Here is a 21,515-nt window from a genome sequence, read left to right as displayed (position 1 = left end):
ATAAAGACTTTTAGTATCATTGGTGTATAATAATTTGGCGTGTTCTTAAATTTCAAAACATGTTTCATAGGAACAGAAAACTTGTTTTAAAGAAGAGTGAAGGTTACCTTTGAAAATAATGCATAACTGAGCATCAGTTTTGAACCAACGAGTAATCACAACGAAACCAATAATTGTCACGTTCTGAGTAATATGGTTAGCATACCCTGACTCTTAAGCCAAAATTTAATGTTTGATGTCCAAGTCGCATAATTAGTGTCATTTAACTTATCAATAAATAAATGCACATTGACATAATATATATGGACATGTCAGACATATTGGTGACAGAGTCAGATATACTAGCGACCAAAGAGAGGTCATAAGCTATAAACAAGCAAGAGATAAGAGGTCGCGAGGAGTCCAACGAAGGTGGTTGGCATCGGAGACAACCATACACATGTACACACGAGTGGCTAGAAAGTATGACAAAGGCAAACTATGTCGCGAAAGTGTGTTTGGACTCCAATGGTAACAATCTCGAAAGCATTGTTGTAGCTTGGCCGAGACGAGCAAAATTGTGATCACCAGTTGAAATTGATGCTCTCGCGATGATGACAATAGCGGCGACAGCGATAACGACGGTGGCTTTAACGGCGGCGGTGGTTGTAGTGGGCAAAGGCGATAGATATTTTTCTGAAGTACCTTAGGTTCTAGATACTATGTTGAATATATTGTAAAATTATGTATGAAATTAATCTTTCTTATGTTGAATATACACATAGGATATATTCTATTTATAATAGAAGAAATATTTACTAAGTTTAAAATACAAATAAGGAATAAAAACAAACTAAAGATAAAAGATAAAGATAAACATAATATATCTAAGACATTTTTATATTTAAGTCCTTATAATTTAAAAAATATATATTTTAAGTAAAAAATAACACCCTAAAGCAAACAATTAATTTATGACCACCGAAGATGTATTTACACCTTGTCGGAAAAAAAAACAATTATTAGTTTACAAGTTATATGATATGATGTGATAAGAAGAGAAAGATAAAAATATATATAATAGTTATAGATAAACAGGATACATTAGCCCTTTAATCTTATTTAAGTTAAGTGGAGATCCATGTACATAAAACTGCATTGCAGTTTGCATGGTTATGATCAGGAGTCAAAGTGATCCTGATTAGGCTTTGGTGAGGTTAATAATGCCGTATACAGACGAAGTCTATCCTCCTCCATGGAAGTGCACCTTGAGGCAGGTCTGCGAGGCCTTATGAAGGACAAACATGTCAAAGTCAAACGGTGCTTATACCTTCTCCATGCCAATTGAATGGCCACTGCAGCCCAAGTTCTCCACCCTGGTGAGTAATACCTTGCACTTCTCTTAACCTTTTCCTTCACAAATGTGTACCTGAAGTGCTGCGTCACGTACTTCACGTCCTTTGCTTCTAGCCCAAATGCCTCCGTCGCTTCAAGTGTTACCAAAGTGCTTGATGACGGTGGAAGACGCTCTATGAACGGCCTTCTCATACACCATGAAAGAAGCTCGTCGCCGCTGAAGTTCCCTGGCCCTAACATGCAGTAACTTTTCACCCCGTCTCGTAGAACTTGGCTGCTTTGAAGGTGACCTCTTACTACAAATAACATTCTTTGAACTGGGTCTCCCTCTCTCGTTATCTGCATGTACCATGCATAATCATAACCTAATTTCCTTCTTTTATGTAACACATCATCTGATACACTCTTTTTTCTAGGTTATGGTAGAAGCATTTGTACAGTAATTTTAGAATTTAAAGGTTTTTACAACTCACTGTTTCTCCTTTTGGAAATACAAGGGACTTCACACGGTCACAAATGTTCTCTAGCACCAAATCGTCCATATGCTGAAACAGTGGCACCTGAGCAAATGTTATAAGTATGAGAAAGACAGAAAAACATTAAAAAGCAATAAATTACAGTGCAAAAACATCATGGTAACTAGTGAAAAACATGACAGCATGGTTTATAATGAAGTGAAAAGATGAGATGAAAGGTTTCTGAAGCTAACCTGCCTCACCAAATCCAAACAGAGATGGTACTTGATGTCTCTTCTTAGTCCCTCGGGGAGATTCTTTATCATTTGGCATTCATCAACCCCTCGCATGGCAGCCCAACGCTGCCTCTCATAGTTTCTCACGCGCTGCCTGAAACTTTGTGGTAACTTCCTTTTGCTCATCCACCATTCAATGTTCCTCATCTTCAGTTGCATTGCTTGCTTCTTTGATGTCGTCGCATGCAAAAACACCTACGTACCCAAAGATAAAACATTCAACTCTCTGTCATCACCAACCAATAATTAAACAAACATGCATGATGAACAATAAAGTAATCAACAGTTGAATTGTTTTTATATTGTGTTTTAAAACGTGCCTTGATGTTTCCAATCAGCATAGTCACTAGAAGGAGGCCACTAGTCAGCACAATTATGTTGAAAATCACTTCTAGCCTCTCCGGTGTGCTCTCTAGGTTCCCGAAAGTGCTGGTCACATCAAACATTAAAATATTAGTGAGAGAGGAGATATTATGTTAGTGAGTAACTATGAAGCAACAACTATACACCAACGTGGATAATAGTTCTCTGTGATTTGATCTTTTTTGCGCTGAAATAAATGTACCATGTGCAATGTCTGTGTTTTCTTTTGTCGACCATATTATCATCGTATATACCTAACAATTGTGTGACCCCAACATCAATATACATGTTCTTTTGTTATAAGAACCCTATTATTTGTGACACACTACAGGGTGGTAATAATTGAAATAGGAAAAATATTACATATATTACTTTTAGTTTTTGATAATAAATTTCTATTGTAATACCAACCTCTAATTTTTTTATAACTAAAAACGTCTAGTAAAAGCTAGTGTAACAATCAAATTTCAGTTTGGAAAATTTATTGAATATTTCTCTAAATTCAGAAACTACAGTGCCAAAACTTTCAAACTGAGAGACTACAATAGATATTTAATCAAAAAAACTGTTTTATAATCCAGATTTGAAGTGTCAGTTTGAGAGGTGATGATGAGTCGAGAAAGAGGAAGATAAAGGTATGTAAAAACAAGAAAAGGATGGTCAAAAGAGGACAAACAAAAAGCATATGCGAAATGATGGAGGATTGGACCACAAAAAAAAGAAAAATGATAATTTGACATTTTTACTTTTTACTTTCTGTTTTATTTTTAAATATAAAAATTTACATTTCTATCGTCAATTTATTCTTCTAGTATTCTTCTTGTATTATATGTAAAAGTGTGTCATAGTATTGTTATTAAAAAAAATGGTGATAGGTACCTGAGAGTCATTAGGCCCCAGAAGATAGGGAAAAGTATTTTTTCCAATCTGCTATCGTTGGTGATGAGTTGAACAGACCATGCGTATGCACCATAGTCGTAGTTATCAGCAGTGTCCAAACAAGTAGACCTTGCTTCCCTGTTTGCAGCCCATGCCAATCTGGTTTTGTCCCTTACAATGCTACTTCCTCCATAGTATATAGGCTTTTTGCAGCAAAGTGTTCTCAAGCCACAACCTACTGTTTTTGCACACTGTTCTTCCAAACACTTTGCTGCCCTTTGCAACCCTAACAAGTACCAACACGCCCCTGCTGCCTATATACACAAAACTCGAACTAGTTAAGAAAAAAATACCATGCATATGAAGAGAGCAATGCTTTTTTATAATATTTTTTTTTTCGTTTGAAGAACTTTGGAAGGGTAATATTCAATTGGACGTTGATTCTATAGTTGTTTGCAAATAATGGCTATCTGCTTGTTGGCCTATATGGGGAACATAATCCAAGGAGTTGAAAATCTAAGATGTGATTAATCAGCTCTATATCCCCTGCTTTTAATTAGGTGAATTTTCGTTTTTATTTGTTGATAATTTAGTTAATAGTAAACTCCTCTAGTATTGTGGAAGCCTTTTTTCAGCAAAAAAATTGTTACTAAGAAAATGTTCTAAGTATAAAACTTTTGGAAAATTATAAGGGGGTAGAGCATTTCTTTTTATCTGCAAAAAAGAATTAAAATATAAAAACAAAATATTTATACATATATGATAGAGAAAAATAGAGAGTTCGTTTAAAACGCTTCTTAAAATAAAACATGAACGATATAAGATATAAATTGATGAATAATATTTTATGTTCTTTGGTCTTATTGTCTTCATTATGATGATTAATTTCACAGTGAAATATAAGAAACATAATTTTTTTAATATAAAACGCTTGCTTCTTTAAAGAAGAAGACGGATTTACATACTTAAACGTATCTATAAGAAATTTTTTAAATAATAACTAATTTTGGTGATAAAAAAAATATGTTTAAAAATCAATCTAGAGACTAATTTTCTAATTAAAAACTAATTTTTTTTGAAGTCAAAACTTTATTAACTAATGTTAGTGACTAATTAAGAATTTATAATAAAAATTATTTTAGTTTACCAATTTAAAAATGAATTATAATTTTTTTATTCATAATAAAATTATTTTAATTACAATAAAATTTTGTATATAAATTGGTATTTAAATTAATAATTATAGTAACTAATTATTTTTAGTCACTAAAATTAATAATTATTTAAGAATTTTCTTGTAGTGTTTAAAATTGATTAACTACAAGCTAAATAATTGTTTTATGATGACTAAACTCACAAAAATAAATTAAAAGACACTACTCTTTTTAATGTTTTAAGTTATATTTTAAGCTTATTTTTCCAAAACTTGAAAAAAATACCTTTTGTTATAATACCAAAGTTTGCTTATTCTTATGTAAGTTAAGAAGAATGCTATTTTGATGAGTAGTGAGGTGGATGTAAAAGAGATTTTGATTTTGTGAGTATATAAAAAAGGTGGCCGAAAGCTAGCAAAAACATTGTATACTATATAGAGATAAACATTGCATGAAAAGAAATTAAGGTACATGACACTTACATGGGAAGCTACAAAATACGCGATCATGTTGAGGGCGATGCCCCACCAAACGGTTCCAAAAATGTAGCCAGAAAGATTTTGCATGCGACGCAAGAGGCAAACGGAGTGATAAATTTTGGGAAGATATTGAAAGAGAAACATGATTAAGAACACTGTCATCACTAACGTAATTGATCCTTTCTCCAAAAGAGACGGAATTACCACCCATAACACAATCTGCATATCAGAAAAACATTATGGAACTATATATTAATTTGGAAAATCATAATCACTATCCGAAACTTCAAGAAATATATACAAATTCTTATATATAGTTTAATAATGCAAGTGAGAACTTCCTTAAATAACACATGTAGTAAAAATAAATTTTAGACAGAAAAATATCTGAAACATGCTCAGTGTTATGCAGCAAGCTTGAGGTCCACGTGTCCTCTAGAGAAACAGCATGCAGCTATGTGGTGCTAACGTAGTAGGTGATTACACTATGCTAGAAAATAAATTTTAATCATTTTAGATTTATTAACCAGCTCATACGTTGTTCTTATGTGCAATTATAAAAGAATTAATGAACATTTAGGTGGATTCATTTATTGAAATCGTGATGATTAGATTAGGACGTTCACAGAAATCATTCCAGAATAAAATAACATTTATTAGTAATGTGAAGTCATATCTACAAATAGAATGTAACTTTTTTTAAAGAAGGAACAAATACAAATTAGGCAAAGATACATAAGATAACAGCTAAGAAAATTAACTCCGAAATTTAACAACTATAGTCATTATGTTTAATTTGTATTTCCAAGGCACCCATTGTCTTTATTTAGAAAGACATATTTTAATTAATTCTATGGATGTACAGTTATTAGAGGAATCACTAATCATATAATGAAAGGGGTAGTATTGGAATTTTAAAGGTGCAGAAAGAATATTTGGAGGTGCAGGGAAAACTGGTCTCAGTGATATACCAAAAACACCTGTGAGATTAAACACTGTCACGTGCAGACATGACATGAAAAATCATTCACATGATGAGGTGTAACGCCGGTAACCATCGCATTCGCCATGCATAAAAACAACAAGAGGTTGCATGCAATTTGTCGTATCCTCTATCCCTTGCTACTGTCCCAAACCTCAAACTTCACTCCCCTCTGAAATTATCACTTTCTTAAAACACACTTCGTTAATTTAAATAAAATAATTTAAAAATTGTTAACTTTAGTAATATTAACTTATAATGTAAAACTGCTTATCAGAATGCCATGTACTCCGTCATAACCATGAGTTAAAAGAATATGATAAAAGGTGATATTTAGTTCTACATTGTTGAATCTTCAGCCATGCTAAACATGGAAGAAGAGAAGAAGAAGAGGGGACTAACCTGGGGAATGGGGAAGATGACGAAGAGGTCGAAGAAGAAACCCCTCTTAGCCTTGAGGTAGCGAAGAGCATAGCCACCGCGAGAGGCGTGAGAGTCTCTGGCGTGAGAAGAAGAGCGTTTAGCCATCTTGAAATGGAGCCACATGTTCCACACGTGCAACGTGTCGGTCATGCACCGAAGCACGGTGACGGTGACCACGAGCCAGCCGTCGATGAAGATGCACATACATGTGTCGCTTATGGACAGCGCGTAGAAGAACAGAGGGTCCACGAAAAGCCCCATGGTGCTCACCAGGAGGAACACCCTGTTCCACTCTTGGACCCATTTGGCTCGCGGATCCAGCACCACCCCGAACTCCCGCCAGAAACTGCTGCCGGAAAAGATGTCAGGCTTCTTGGGCTCGTCTTCGGCACCGACATTAGTGTCGTAGAATTTGAAGTCATCGTCTTCCTCGTCTTCCTCCTCATCATCATCATCTTGGTCGTCATCGGTGGAGGAGTAGTGCATGCGTGAGACACGTGAGTCTGAAACATAGTGAGAGGTGGCCATAGGAGAGAGAAAGTGAAGAACTGAGGTGAGGTTTCTCTTGAAAGAGAGAGAATTTAATTAGCATAAGAGACATAAATAATAATTGAAGTAGGAAGGTGGGTAAGAGAGAGAAGTGTGACCAGGGATGGCAATCCGCGAATGGCCGCGGCTAAAATTCGTAGCGGGATATTTATTACTATCTGCTTTGCGGATATTCGCTATCTTTAAAAAATTAAAATAAAAATAATTTATATATTTTTTAATTAAATTAATTAAAAATAAAATAAAATTATATTTTATTAAGTTAAATTTAATTAAAATTAAATTTTAATTTATATATATATTAAAAATATATATATATATATATATATATATATATATATATTTCTTTTTTTTTCTAATTTTATTTAAATTTTATTTTAAATATGTATTAAATATTTCTTTTTTATTTTTTGCCATATCCGCAGGTACTTGCAGGTTTTAAAATACTCGTGAGTATCTTTTAAACGGGTATCCAGCGAGTAACGGGTCGGATAGCGAATACAATTTTATCCGACGGATCGAGTTGCAGGTAGGCACTATCCGTGTCCGACCGACAGTTGTCTCTAAGTGTGACTATTTGATAAATCATAAACTTATATTTATATGGAGTGTAAATATTTAAATATTATAATATTATATTAGGATGTTTTTAAGTTATATTTATTTAAATTTATGTATGATTATAAATAATTATTTAAAATTTAAAAGAAATAATTAAAAGCGTAAAATTGGAAAATTTAATATTTTTAAAACTTAGAATATAGATATAAATAAAATAAATTTTAATTATTAAAAATAAAAATATTATAAAGAATATTGTGTAAATAAATTTTTTATTGTAAGTAATTATTTAAATTTAGAAAAATAGTTAATAAAATAATAAAAATTATAATAAATATTAATTTAAATTTAAAATATAATTATTCAAATAATACAATTAAAATAATTTTTTATTATGAATAATTATTTAAATTTTAAAAATAGTAATTAAAGAAAAGAAAAAGTATTTTCCCCAGGAAACGGAAAAAGATAATGATGCCAGTCTGGCTCCTTTCTTGAAGTGAAGTACATATTTCCATATCTTGTCAACAACAAAGTATATTGATAAAAACATTATTCTTAAATATAGTCCGAAAACCGGAAAAACTTCTGGAAATTATTGTTATCCTAAAATGAATTGACTTAAGTTAAATAAATTAAAAGTGTAATTAAATTTTAATAGGTTCATAAAAATGATATTTTTATTAAATATTTACTACAAATAATTTTGTTAAATGGTTCAAATAGTTATTATTTTATTTAAATATTATTACTTAAATCTTGTTGTTATAAAAGGATGAAGTATTATTATATTAATATTTTTAATTTCTTTAATTTTTTATTTTATATATTTATTTATTTTTAAAACTAAGTTAAATTCAATGTTAAAAATAATAATAATATTTGACGATAAAAAATCAAAAGTAAAATATTTTAAATATTTTAATAAAAGTTTAACTAAAATATCAAAATTTATTAATCTATTAAATTTAATTAAAAATCAAGTAATAAAATATTACAACGAAATCTATAACTTTTAATAAAAAAATTTATAATCAATTTTTAATGTAGATGTTTTACTACTAGTTTTTTTATTAATGTAAATAATTGCTTTACATATTTTTTTTCTTTCTAATTTTATAATTAAGTTTTAATTTAATTAATTTATATATATATATATATATATATATATATATATATATATATATATATATATACACACACACAAAAAAAAAGAGGGCATTACTGAAGGCCAGAATCCTTCGGTAACATTTAAAAGCCGTCGATAATGACAATTTACCGAGGGCTTAGCGACGGCTATTAGACCGTCAGTAAACATGTTGTCGCTAACCATTACCGACGAGTTACGGCCCCCGGTAATTACCGAAGGGCAGAAGCCTTCGGTAATGACCAAAGGACATAAGCCTTCGGTAATTACCGAAGGGCATAAACCTTTGGTAATTACCAAAGGGTATAAGCCTTCGGTAAGTTCCACGCAAATGTCAAGAAAAATTGGATTGGTTATCAAACCAAAGAAACATGTATACATTTTTTCACAGCACAAACAGACCTGCATAACATTTTCTAACAACATACAAACCTGCATAATGTGCATCTCAATCATCCAATCATTGATTAAAAAAACAATATAACATCTGAATCATCCAATTATCCATAGAACATGTATTTATAAATAAAACATAAAACAAAAAACAATCTAACATAATGTGATATATATATATATATATATATATATATATATATATATATATATAAATATATATTATAACATCCCATTATATAGTATTAGATTATAACTATCACATAATTAATAAAATAGAAGATTCAATCCACATAAATATAAAGTTATTTACTGTCATCTAACATAATCATAAAACAAACTTTATACACAAGTCAACTAAGCAAAAACTATACATTTTAGTTATTTTAAGGAAAACTAAACATATGTTGGTTCTCTCTCTAAAGCTTGCTCTACAATCACCTCATTGTCCTCTACTCACACCTACCAGATGATCATAGTCAAAACCAAAGCACAAGAACATACAAATAATACACAAACAAAACGGGTAAGCTAGTGATACAAAAACAATTCATATAATACATTACACTAACACGAAAATAACTTTTAACGTTTATTATTTCAGGCTTTTGACGTCTGTTAAATGTTCGATGTCATAGTAGGAGATGTAAATTAACATCAGTTGTCTTTGAACAGACGCCAATTCAAGTCTATTGCATTCATAACAAATGATAATTGATGTCTGTTGTAAGAACAACCGGCGTCAATTTATAGGCTTATTTTTTAAAAAACATTTCGTCGTCGTGAAGGTGAGGGAGTAGACAAGTGCTACTGTGAGAGTGAGGAGAAAAATGCGCACAATAACGGTTCGAAAACCGCCGCCACAATTGTCCTAGAATGCGTCCAAGAACTGCACCAAAAGCCAATGAAAACGAATTTTAATCGATGCAAATGAAAGATAATAGTTCCAAACGTAATATAATCGGTGCAAAGTGGAAGAAAACTTCCCTGAACGTTAATAGCGAACGAGAGAAAGTTGAGGAAGAAGATGAACCCAACGAGAGAGAAAACGCGTAACTGGCAAACGCAAACGAAGCAAAAACTCAAATGAAATCGCGAAAGAAAGTGAGGCTCGCATTCTGAGTGTTTGGGGTTTAAAAGGGCATTTGACGTCGGCCACCCTCTAGATCCAACGTCTAATTGGTAAAAAAAATCATTTTGACACTACTTTTGGGATACTTTCGTAGCTTATTGACGTCTATGAAGGGGGATCTGATGCCTAATGTGTATTAGACGTCGGCTCCTGCTATGTTTGACATCTAATGTCTGCAAAAGTGACCTTTCAATTCTGATTTTGCAGCTTCTAGGAGAGGATTTGACGTCTTATCTGGGGGCACCGACATTTATGTCATAAAAACAATTAATATTGACGCTTAAAATGAGATATTTTTTGAATGTTTTTACCATCTGATCTGGGGGGCTCGACGACTAAAGAAGGATTTGACGTCTGATTTGGGGGGCCCAACGTCTATGTCGTAAAAAAAATTAATATTGGCGCTTAAAATGAGATATTTTCGGACCTTTTTGATGTATGATCTAGGGGGCCAACGTCTAAAGAAGGATTAAATGTCTGATTTGGGGGGCCGATGTCTATAGGAGGATTTGACGTCTGACCCTGGAGGAACCAACTTCTATAATGACATTTTATTTAAAAAAATGCTACCAGTCATTTTTTTACTTTGGATTTTCAGTGGTCAGACATTATACGCGTGATGTTAAAGGCCATTTATGCACTAGTGATAACATCTTACTCACTTAACATGATTCACATATCATAATCCAATCATCTTAAACATACCAAGACCTAGACTGGACTATCCGGATTTAGTATGAATGTTCAGCTATGGCGGGTTGTGCACTTGTTGTGGCCTCTACTACTTTGCAAAGTCATTGCCAATGAGTTTCATCCTACCACACTCACAAGGTTAATCTGTACCGCGTCTTAAGCCATACTAGAAACACCTAGACTAAGACCTCGCGTTACTATCACCACATGTGTCAATCTTCTCTACTTGAGAATGAATGATTATTAGAGTGTCAGGAGAACCCCAAGACTAAGCTCCCTACATTCATACTAACAATACTAGAAACCTCCAATAAAAAGTTCCTCATTGGATCTCATTTCCATAACTTTCCATTCAATATATATATATATATATATATATATATATATATATATATATATATATATATATATATATATATATATACACACACACACACACACACACACATAAACCTTCATGTATCACAACATAACCCACATGAAACCATTACACACACATCAAAAGATCAAAAATAGTGCATCAGAAATCACTGAACAATCTAAAACTGGAAAACCTAAAAAGCCTAAAAAAGGGTGCCCAATGCTTGGAAAGGGGTGCCCAGACGCCAGAAATGGACCTATATATATATATATATATATATATATATATATATATATATATATATATATATATATATATGTATGTATATATATACACATACATATATATATGTATGTATATATATATATACACACACACATAAACCTTCATGTATCACAACATAACCCACGTGAAACCATTACACACACATCAAAAGATCCAAAATAGTGCATCAGAAATCACTGAACAATCTAAAACTGGAAGACTCAAAAGCCTAAAAAAGGACGCCCAATGCTTGGAAAGGGGTGCCCAGCCGCTAGAAATGAACCTTCTTTTAACATGTTGACTATTTTATTTCTAATAATATATTCCTAATAATATTTATTAAGTTAACCTAGTGGATGTTGTAACTCAATCATATCCATTAGTAATGTGTTCCTAGATCAAATTTTACAATTGTATTAATATTTAGTTTCTTATGTTTTTTAATTTTATAAAATTGTATGTATTTTTATTCAATTTTGATATATAAAAATGTTTGTTATATTAGCATTGTTTTATAAAAATAATAACTTATTTGATATTTTTTTATGCATGATTCTTTTGAGAAAAAACATTTTTTTAAATGAAATGTACTTATTATTATTTTAGATGTCAAAATTAAAAATAAGTTAAAAGTTCATTTATATATAATCTTTTTTAAATAGTTTATCAAAATAAATTTATAAAATATTTCAAAAACAAAAGAATTAAAAGAAAATGTGTTTTTACTTGTATTCAAATATAAGTAATTTTTGGGCTTATAAAAAAGCAACTTATTTTAAATATTTTTTTTTCAAAATTACCTTATTTTAAGGTTAAAACTTAACATGTATTATATTTTCAACTTTTTAAAATAATGAAATGATATATCTAAAATATGATTATAATTAAAATATTATTTTGAATAGCTTGTTATAAAACCAATATTTATCTATTTATATTTTAAAAAAATATTAGAAAAATATCATGCAAATTAGAAACTATTATTATAAAACAAGTGAAATGAATAATTAAAAATACACTAATTTAGCTTTGAAGGGTCAAATCTACTATAACCCTACCCCCAACTTACTTTACGTGGAGTTTTGAAGACTCAGGCGTTTAAATATATCTTCTCAATTTTTTTATTTTTGTCTTTGATGTAATATAGTTCATATGTTTATATAATAAATGTTTCCGTCTCCAAATTATATATTATATTTTATGATATAAAGTAGATAAAAAAAAGTATATATATATATATATATATATATATATATATATATATATATATATATATATATATATATATATATATATAAAGTACTTTTTACATTAAATTCTCGAAAGCAAGAACAATATCCATATGTATAACTAAATCATATAGACTCATATATGTTGTTATTAGGATTTTATGTTAACACATTCCCTGTTTGATTACCATAATATGAAGGTTGGCATGTTATTAGATTTTTTAAATATAATAGAAATAAAATAATGTATATTTTATGCAAATTAAACATAAATTCAATTAAAACTATTTTTTTAACTAAAAGGTTTATTAACAAATAAAATAAAAATTTAAAAATTAATAAATTAAATAAAAATTAACTGAGATGATTCCATCTAGCATTCAACCATTTTTAAACAAACTTAAATGAAAAAAATTACAATATATTCTAAAAAACAATAGACAAAAAGAAAATGACTGGAATAGGAATTGCTTGTCACATTGAAGAGTAAATAATTTTTACAAAAATATTATAAGCTTAAACATGTAAATAATGATTAATTAATGCTTTAGCAATCTCAAATGGAATAATAATAGTAGAATAATAAAAAAGTGGAAATGAATATGTTGAGTTACGTAGTAGATTATATATATTAATTTTCTTATAAAAACTGTCTAACTAAAGTATAATAATTGCACTTCCCTATCAAATTATTTGTGATAATGTCATACAATAAGTTAAGAATGATAAATTTCTCACATATCAAACAAACTATTTAAAAGCTTTAAAAGCTGCACACATAGACATAAAAGGTGAAAAACATGTTATAGGCAGAATCCTAACTCAGTCCCACAAATAGGTCAGTGGAATATGCAGGAAGAATTAATTTTAATTTTAAATTTGATATCAGGATCTAAATGGTGAACAAAAAAGAAAAAGTAAACAATGTATAAAAAAAATCTATAAATTTAAAGTTTTAGATAAAAGATGTAGTATTTTATATGAATTTGTTCTTAATTCATTGATTTCTATAAATAAAAATAAAAACTGTGAAATGTGAAATAGAAAAAAAAATACGTGTTGATTATAATTTATTTTTAATTTAAAAATTGTAAGAACCTGGAAGAGTAATAGAGTAGATAAGGTGATTAAAATAATGAGACGAGCTTCTTAATTTTAAAATAATAGTATAATATAGATATAACTTACTAAAACTCAGTTCATTATCTAAATCACTTCATCTTTCTACAACCTCCGTTCTCTGCCTTCTCTCTAGCTTTTCTCCTCACTAAGTTGTTGGATTGACGATCAGGAAGTGCCAAAACGTCCACGGCATAGAGGGTGTCATAACTGACCGATCAATTTCTCGATTCTAGCGGGTAAGCTGTTCATCCCTGTTTCTCCGCTGTTTCTAAACCTAATCTATGCAATCTCTGCTGCTTGCATGTGTTTTGTGCGTTTTCTCATCCATTCTCTATCCAATTCTAGCTATAAGAGTTGTTCTTGATCACAAATTGGTGATTTGTAGGATTCTGTTGAGTTTCCTTGCGGTGCAAGGTACTGTAGAGGTGATCCGGTGAGCTGTGCTGTGATCTCTGAGGTAAGGGGAGCTAGATTTCTGTTTGAATTAGAAGTTTGATAGGTGTGTGTAATGAACTCTGCATTTTGTTGTTGTTTGAGCTGAAACAATGTTCTTGTGTAGTTTAAATAAGGTATTATTTGAAATGTTTATTGAGGAAACTGTGAAATGTTGTTTGTGAATTGATTAGATGTGTGGTGCAACTGTAATTGAGTAAGTTAGATGATTGTATTATGTTATAGTAGCTATTAGAGAGAAAGTTCAGTGAATTGGTAGTGTTCTAGGTCATTTTAGAGGATGTGAGGTAGTGAATTTGAGAATTAGAGGTTAGGAGTTCATTTGGTCTGTTTAGGCATTTTGGGTAAGTCATTTGTGACTTGTGTGAGTCTTGTAAATGGCCAAAAACCTGTGCAAAGTGGTAGAATTGAATTTGGGTCTCTAAGTTGTGGAATTGAATGTTTTAGAGTAGGAATTGGTTCATAATCTCTTTAGATTGGTGGAAGACATGTTTAGAATCACTTAAACAAGTCTAATTAGGTGTATAATACAATCTAGGAGTGTTAGAAGTTGAGGAAAATAGTTAGAATAGGTAATTGGTGTTTAAGTTGCATAAATCTGCAGAATTACGTTCTGCAGATTATGCAAACTCACTGTGCGAATAGTTTCGTATAGCGAGTCGCTATGGCGAGCTGCTCTCTGCCAAGGGCATTCGCGCAACGAGTTGGTGCGCTGTGCGAATGACTTGAGAGGTTGCTCTCTGTCTGGACATCCACACAGCGAGTTTGGGCGTTGTGCGAATGGTTGGGTGAGTTGCTCTCTGTCTAGTGATTCCTGATTTTATTCGAAGGGCGAAAAAGGTCGCGTAGTGAGTGGGTTGGGAAGGTTGGTCTCTATTTGGACTTTCGCATGACGACTTGGAGCCGTTATGCGAGAGGTTGAGGTCTGGCACCTCTGTGAGTTAATTCGCATAGCGAGACTAGTCTCTATACGAGGGACTCCTGGTTTCGCCTTGCGAATTGGGTGCGCAGGGCGAAAGGTTTAAATCAGTTGTTATTTAATTACTTTGTATTGAGTTTGATTAAACTAATTGTAGTATGTATTGTGAATTATGTTTGAAGGTGGATGTTAGTATATAATTGAGTATGATTATGAATTCAATTCCAAATAAAAGTATGTGATTCAAAGTGGTGAAAGTAAGTTTCATGGTAGAATCTCTAGGTGAGATTCTAGGTTGTTTAGAATGAATGCAGGAGCTCAGTCTTGGGGATCATCCTGAAACTCCAATGGTCAATCATTCTCAAGTAGAGAGGATTGAACCATGTTGTAAGGAGTAGCAGGAGGTCTTAGTCTTGGGGGCTTCCAGTATGCCTCAAGGTTGGAACAGCTAACCTCGTGAGTGTGGTAGGGTGAAACTCATTGGCAATGACTTTACAAAGTAGTAGAGACCACCACGAGTGCACGACTCGCCATAGCTCGGCAATCATTCTAAGTCCGGACGAGTCGTGTCTAAAATATAACATGTTAGGATGTGTGAACTAGTATACGTTGTTGGAGTGAACTTTATATGTTACATGTTATTATAATTGTATGATCTTTGAATATCTAGCTCACCCTTCTGCTTGTGTTTCTATGTTGCTCGTGTGGTGTTTTCTTTTGCAATGATCATCCATTTGGATGTGGGCAAAGGTAGATGAGGTTCCTTTGGAGCAGGCCTTGGAGGGTGATGACGCTGCTGTTTAGTTTAATTAGGATCTTCTAGTTGTTTTGTATAGTTTTGAAATACTCTATTGTAGATAAGGTTTTAAATTTTATAGTCATTTTGGATGACTGTAAGATTAACTCCTTATTTGCAAATCTTTAACTGTTCTATCATATTATGATGTTGACTAGTAATTATATAGTTTATACTATATATTTTGGGCTGTTACAAAAATACTCTAACTATATTTAATAAAAAATATTTTCATTCTCCTATTATCAGTTTTATTATTCCCATCTTATTACTATCACGTTAATATTATTGTTATTTATTCCTATAATTGCAAACAGGATCATTACTATCATCAGTATTATTATGGTTTTTAACACTATATCATTTATACAACATATAATTAAATTAATTCAAACATGAAAGCAAATCTTGAATCTAATTTATTTTAAAACTAAAAGGTTTAATAGGTTCGGAGGTCCCTATATTTGCAGGTTCGTTTCAATTGGGTCCTCCAATTTTGGAAATGATCAATTGAGTCTCTAATTTGGTCAATTTGATTCAATAATAGCATTTTCGTTAAATACAGTTAACAGGTGGCAAGCTGAGGCATCCAGGTGGCACCGTTTGAGCTGTATAGGAGGATTTTTAACATTTTTAATTGTTAAATATATTAATAAATGAAAATATAATTAGAAATTATTAAACATATTAAATTATTAAACATATTAAAGCAATGTTTCCTATTTTGAATAAGATATACGTTGCTTTTTTATTCATTTGTGATTTGTGACTACTTGAGATTTGGTTTACTTATATCTAACTAATTCGAGTTTGTATTTGTTCTGGAGGGGCGACCGAGTTAGCTGTGAGAAGATTTAGTTGTAGTAGTTGATTTTTTAGGTTTTATATTTTGTTTTTAATTCAAGATTCCTAATGTATGTATGGAACTTTTGTCTCAGAAAATGGCTTTAGGTGGAACAACTCCCCCAAGAGGAAGTGTAGCTGCTACTACAAACATGAGGAGGAGGAGAACAGCCGGTGGTGGGGCCTCTGGAGGAGCAACTGGAACTATGCTCCAATTTTACACTGATGATACCCCTAGACTCAAGATCTCCCCAAATGTGGTTCTTGTAATAAGCATTGACTTTATAGCATTTGTTGTTATCCTTCATGTGATCGGAAAGTTGTACTTTGTGCGTAGGGAGGCTTAGAAGAGAAAAGATTTAGGTCGATTTTGGAGATCGTGACAAGTATCTTCCCAAATGCCAGCACAATGCCATTTCCAGCAACGAACCCTAAGTTCGTAGATTTCCCCAATTTCTCAAACACAAGCTACCCCAAAATAGCAAACATTGCTTTAATATGTTTAATAATTTCTAATTATATTTTCATTTATTAATATATTTAACAATTAAAAATTTTAAAAATCCACCTATACAGCTCAAACGGTGCCACCTGGATGCCTCGGCTTAAAAAAGTTAACGTCGTTAACTACATTTAACGAAAATGCTATTATTGAATCAAATTGACCAAATTAGGGACTCAATTGATCACTTCCAAAATTGGAGGACCCAATTGAAACGAACCCGCAGATATAGGGATCTCCAAACCTATTAAACCAAACTAAATTTAGAAGAAAAAACTAATTCTTAGAACCAAAAATCATCTTAAATTACAATTTTTTCTTTTTGTAAAAACTAAAAAGTAACTTTACTATTTTTTATAAATACAATTAAAAACCACCAAAGTTTAGAAGAATATTAGCATTCACTAATGTTTGACTGAATTGTTGTGCACACGTGGTTGCATGAGACTTTTATCTATTTTTCTAAAAAATAAAATAAAAATACGTAGTTGCACATTAATCATTAACCTAACATACCTAAATGATCTCTTGCATAAAAGAGATCGTTGAAGGCTACAATTAAACTAACAATAACATAAATTTATGGAAAACAATTTTCATTTTGACTTTGAGTAGATGAAAATGAAAGTTTAAATTTGTTTTTTAATAGAATAATATTAGAATCTATATTAATGAGAGTGGTTGGTTCTATGATGTTATTTACTATCGATCTATTATCAAATTATTTATATATCTAATCACATGCACTTATCACTTTCTAAAAAAGTAATTACTTTCACTATAAAATATTCATTATTAACCACTGGTCAATCAAGAAGAGGGTGATGGTAACTAGAAAAAAAATAATAAGCTGATACAACCTAAATCTTTTAAGGTTATTCCCAATTAAAAAGAATTTGTCTTATGTGTAAGGTTGTACTATTTTGTGGTAATAGGTTTTGCAATGATGATACAAGTGTTTGTTCTGTAGTGTCTTTAATGAGATTGAAGATAATATTTTGCTTTATGAGATTGAACTTGGGAGTAGGATATATTTTTGTCGAGTGTGAATGAAGCATTATTCAACATGATATTCTTGGCTTTTGTGATTGTGTGAAGCATTGTTTAAAGGTGTAGCATCTTTGTAAAGCATTAAATCAATCAATCTATTTTTCTTTTTCAAAATCATCAATCTGATTGCTTGTAATATAAGATATTAATTTTGTTGGCCTTGTATAAACATCTAGTGATATTTGCATCAAATATTAAATGATTTATGTGCTTAATTATTACACTAAAACATGAGAAAAATATATATAATAATCAATTTGAAAATCTATATATATATATATATATATATATATATATATATATATATATATATATATATAGATATAGATATAGATATTGTTTTGTGTGGTATAAGAAATCAAATAAATTTAAGTGATATTTTAATTAGTATGAAATTATATATTTTTCATTTGAGTAGAAAATATAATAGTTCAAAAATGTTATAGAAAACCCTTGGATATAGTTGTTCGATCTTTAATTTAACATTATTATTTTATATGAATAATTATAAGTTATATATTAAAGATATTAAAGGCAATAAGTGTTATTATTATATTAAATTAAAAACTTGATTGTTAAATAATATTAAAGCATTTTAAATAGAGATGTAAAAATAACACATGTTTAAACTAGAAGGGGGGAAAATAGTTTTTATTTACATGTGGGTCAAATTCAACCAATTCATTTAATTTGCTGGTTAAATGGTTTTTAGTCAGTAAAAGCTTTTATTATAATTATTTATTATTTTTAAATATATGAATTGACAATTTAATCTTTTTAAATACATAAATATTGTTTAATAATGTTTGAATATTTTTTGATTTTTGATTTATTCATTTGTCAAGTTATTAGATTGAGACTTTAATTTTTAAATTACTAACTTTATAATAATGTTTGATAAAATAGATAAACACTTTAATTGTAGTGTTAGAAAATAATAAGTTAAGTCAATCCATTTTGATTATACTAAAATAAATATGTTAAATAAATTGAAAGAACAAAATATTTTTAAGTAAGTCAATCCATTAATCCATACTTGTAGTGTGTCTAGTGAGTTACAAAATTTTGACTTACCAAAAATTAAGTTAGGTTGAGTTGATTCATTTTTAGTCTAATCTATAGTGAGCCAACCCATGTGAAGTTGGTTTGAATTGACTCACTTTCACACCCCTAATTTTAAATAGTTATATAAAAAATTGAGACCTTTAATATGTGGTGATAAAAAAGTAATTATATGTTGTAATGGATAAAATAATAAAACTATTGAAATATTTACTTGAAAATGTGATTTAGTGAAAAGATATTGGTGACCAGATCAACCTTATTTTTGCTTTGGAGGTGTCTCCTCCTTTTGAGGTTTGAATTCCCTTCCGTACATAATCCATCATATATGTTGCTGAGGACCCCTTTGAACTCTCTAGGATTTTAGTAAATTTGATCAGCATGTTGGTGCTACTCTTAGTTGGGGTTATTCCTATTGTCATCTTGATGTTTTCTACAACTTCTACCTTATAATCCAACATTATACCATATGTCATGCCTTCTACTTCATTCTCCCTATCCTTAACCTACTGCATTGTTTCCATTTTGTACAAAATGAACAAGATCTCTAGAGTGCATGGTGTATGCAATTATATCTTTGACCTTGTAACATTATTTGGTTATGTGCTTGATGCTTTGATGGCATTTGCATCTTTTGTTGAGTTGACATTTATGGGAGAAGGGAGACTTAAGGAATTGGTAGTAGCTTAAGGTTGAACTTTTCTTGTATGATAGCGTCTCAATTTATGTTGAGTGGAATAATTTTGTATCTCATTGTTCATTGTTGTTTTGACTCTACTAAATTTTTGTGCATTTGAAGAAAGGGATTGGGCATTCTTTCTCAACTTCTTTCTCATCTTGAGATTATCTTCTGTAGTCATGTGATTCTAGTATATTGTCTTTATCTTTTCGTAGATTGGCAAACAAGTTGTTCAAGAAAGGAGTTTGACGTATGATTGTTAGTATTGTGTATGTGGTGATGGCTAGATGAAGGTTGATGATTACAAAGTGGTCCTTCTTCTATTAGAGTAACTTTATTTCTTCTTGTTTATTGTTTTCCAATGCCACCATGTTAGTTTCCATTAGCTTATCAACTACAATTTTTGTTGTAAATATTGCACATAATATCTCAAATGAATCTATTAAATTTTGTAGCAAGGTGCAATACCATTACAAAGCTAGTCCTATTATTGTGGTTGGAAAGATTATGCAATGTACAACGGTTTCAAAAAATTAGATTGAACTTGGTTAACTATGCCTTTAAATGTACATTTAGAGTCATTGTACAACTCAATTTTGAGACAGTTCCACTTGGGTGGAAGGTTAATGATCAAGCCCTCGAGAGTGAAAGAATAATACCTTTCAATAATTTTCTTTGTGAAGTTGTTTATTAAGGGGTTGATACTAATGTGGATTGTTCCTTCAGTTGGACAACGGTGTGGTCAATGGTCTACTTCTAGGTGTGAATATCTTCTCAAACTTCGAATTCATTGCTCGATTTTTCAAGGATTAAGACTCTAATGATTGTTATTAGTTTTTGTTTGTTGATAAAAAATGAGTTCATTTAGCTAGTCATGTAGACCATGTACCTTAGTCTCATGTTGTTGAACAAACTCTAATTTTTGTGTGAGTTGTACCTAAATTTGATAATTTTCCCAAGTTTTTTTTTTTCATGTTTGTTATTTAATTTTGGATTATTTCCTTACTTTAGGAAAAAATTTTGTATTTGTATTTTTAGGTTATTAATGATTGAGAAAGAAAGAAAAATGGTAATTTGACTTCTAATAAAAACCATAAGTGAGATGGAACTAAATGTTTTTATCAAATAAGCATCATTTAAATGAGGTGTGAGAAGAATAAAAATTACTTTCGGAACTTTGTAGACTCCTTAAAGATAGACTTCAATTAGATTATTGAAGACTAAAGAAAAGTTCAACTACAAAAGACCTTCCATTTGAGTCAATAAAAGTTTAAGATAAAAATATTAAGTAGATATAAAATAAAATGTGTAATACACTTTTACATCTGGAAAATTAAATTAAATAATAGAAAATATATTTGGTTTATTGAAGGTTTAATTAAGTTTCAAGTTCT

General features: G+C 30.5%; 1 protein-coding gene and 1 pseudogene across 1 annotated transcript; one reads left to right on the top strand and one right to left on the bottom strand.

Moving 5' to 3' along the window:
• Nucleotides 1-1,031: 1,031 nt before the first annotated feature.
• On the bottom strand, nt 1,032-7,022 carry LOC124828856 (cyclic nucleotide-gated ion channel 4). The gene is made up of 7 exons (XM_047302242.2): nt 6,346-7,022; nt 4,965-5,180; nt 3,329-3,642; nt 2,407-2,515; nt 2,045-2,281; nt 1,809-1,895; nt 1,032-1,674 (listed from the first exon to the last, which is right to left on the bottom strand). The coding sequence occupies exons 1-7, from the start codon at nt 6,892-6,894 to the stop codon at nt 1,159-1,161; spliced, it is 2,028 nt and encodes a 675-aa protein (XP_047158198.1). The 5' UTR covers nt 6,895-7,022; the 3' UTR covers nt 1,032-1,158.
• Nucleotides 7,023-16,839: 9,817 nt separating this feature from the next.
• Nucleotides 16,840-17,175, top strand: LOC124828859 (protein transport protein Sec61 subunit beta pseudogene; annotated as a pseudogene).
• Nucleotides 17,176-21,515: the final 4,340 nt, after the last annotated feature.

Source organism: Vigna umbellata, chromosome 6, assembly GCF_029865625.1.
Source record: "Vigna umbellata cultivar VRB3 chromosome 6, Vumbellata_1.0, whole genome shotgun sequence".
Taxonomy (NCBI): domain Eukaryota; kingdom Viridiplantae; phylum Streptophyta; class Magnoliopsida; order Fabales; family Fabaceae; genus Vigna; species Vigna umbellata.
Note: the sequence above shows the minus strand (reverse complement) of the source record. Positions and strands in the feature narration are given on the sequence as shown.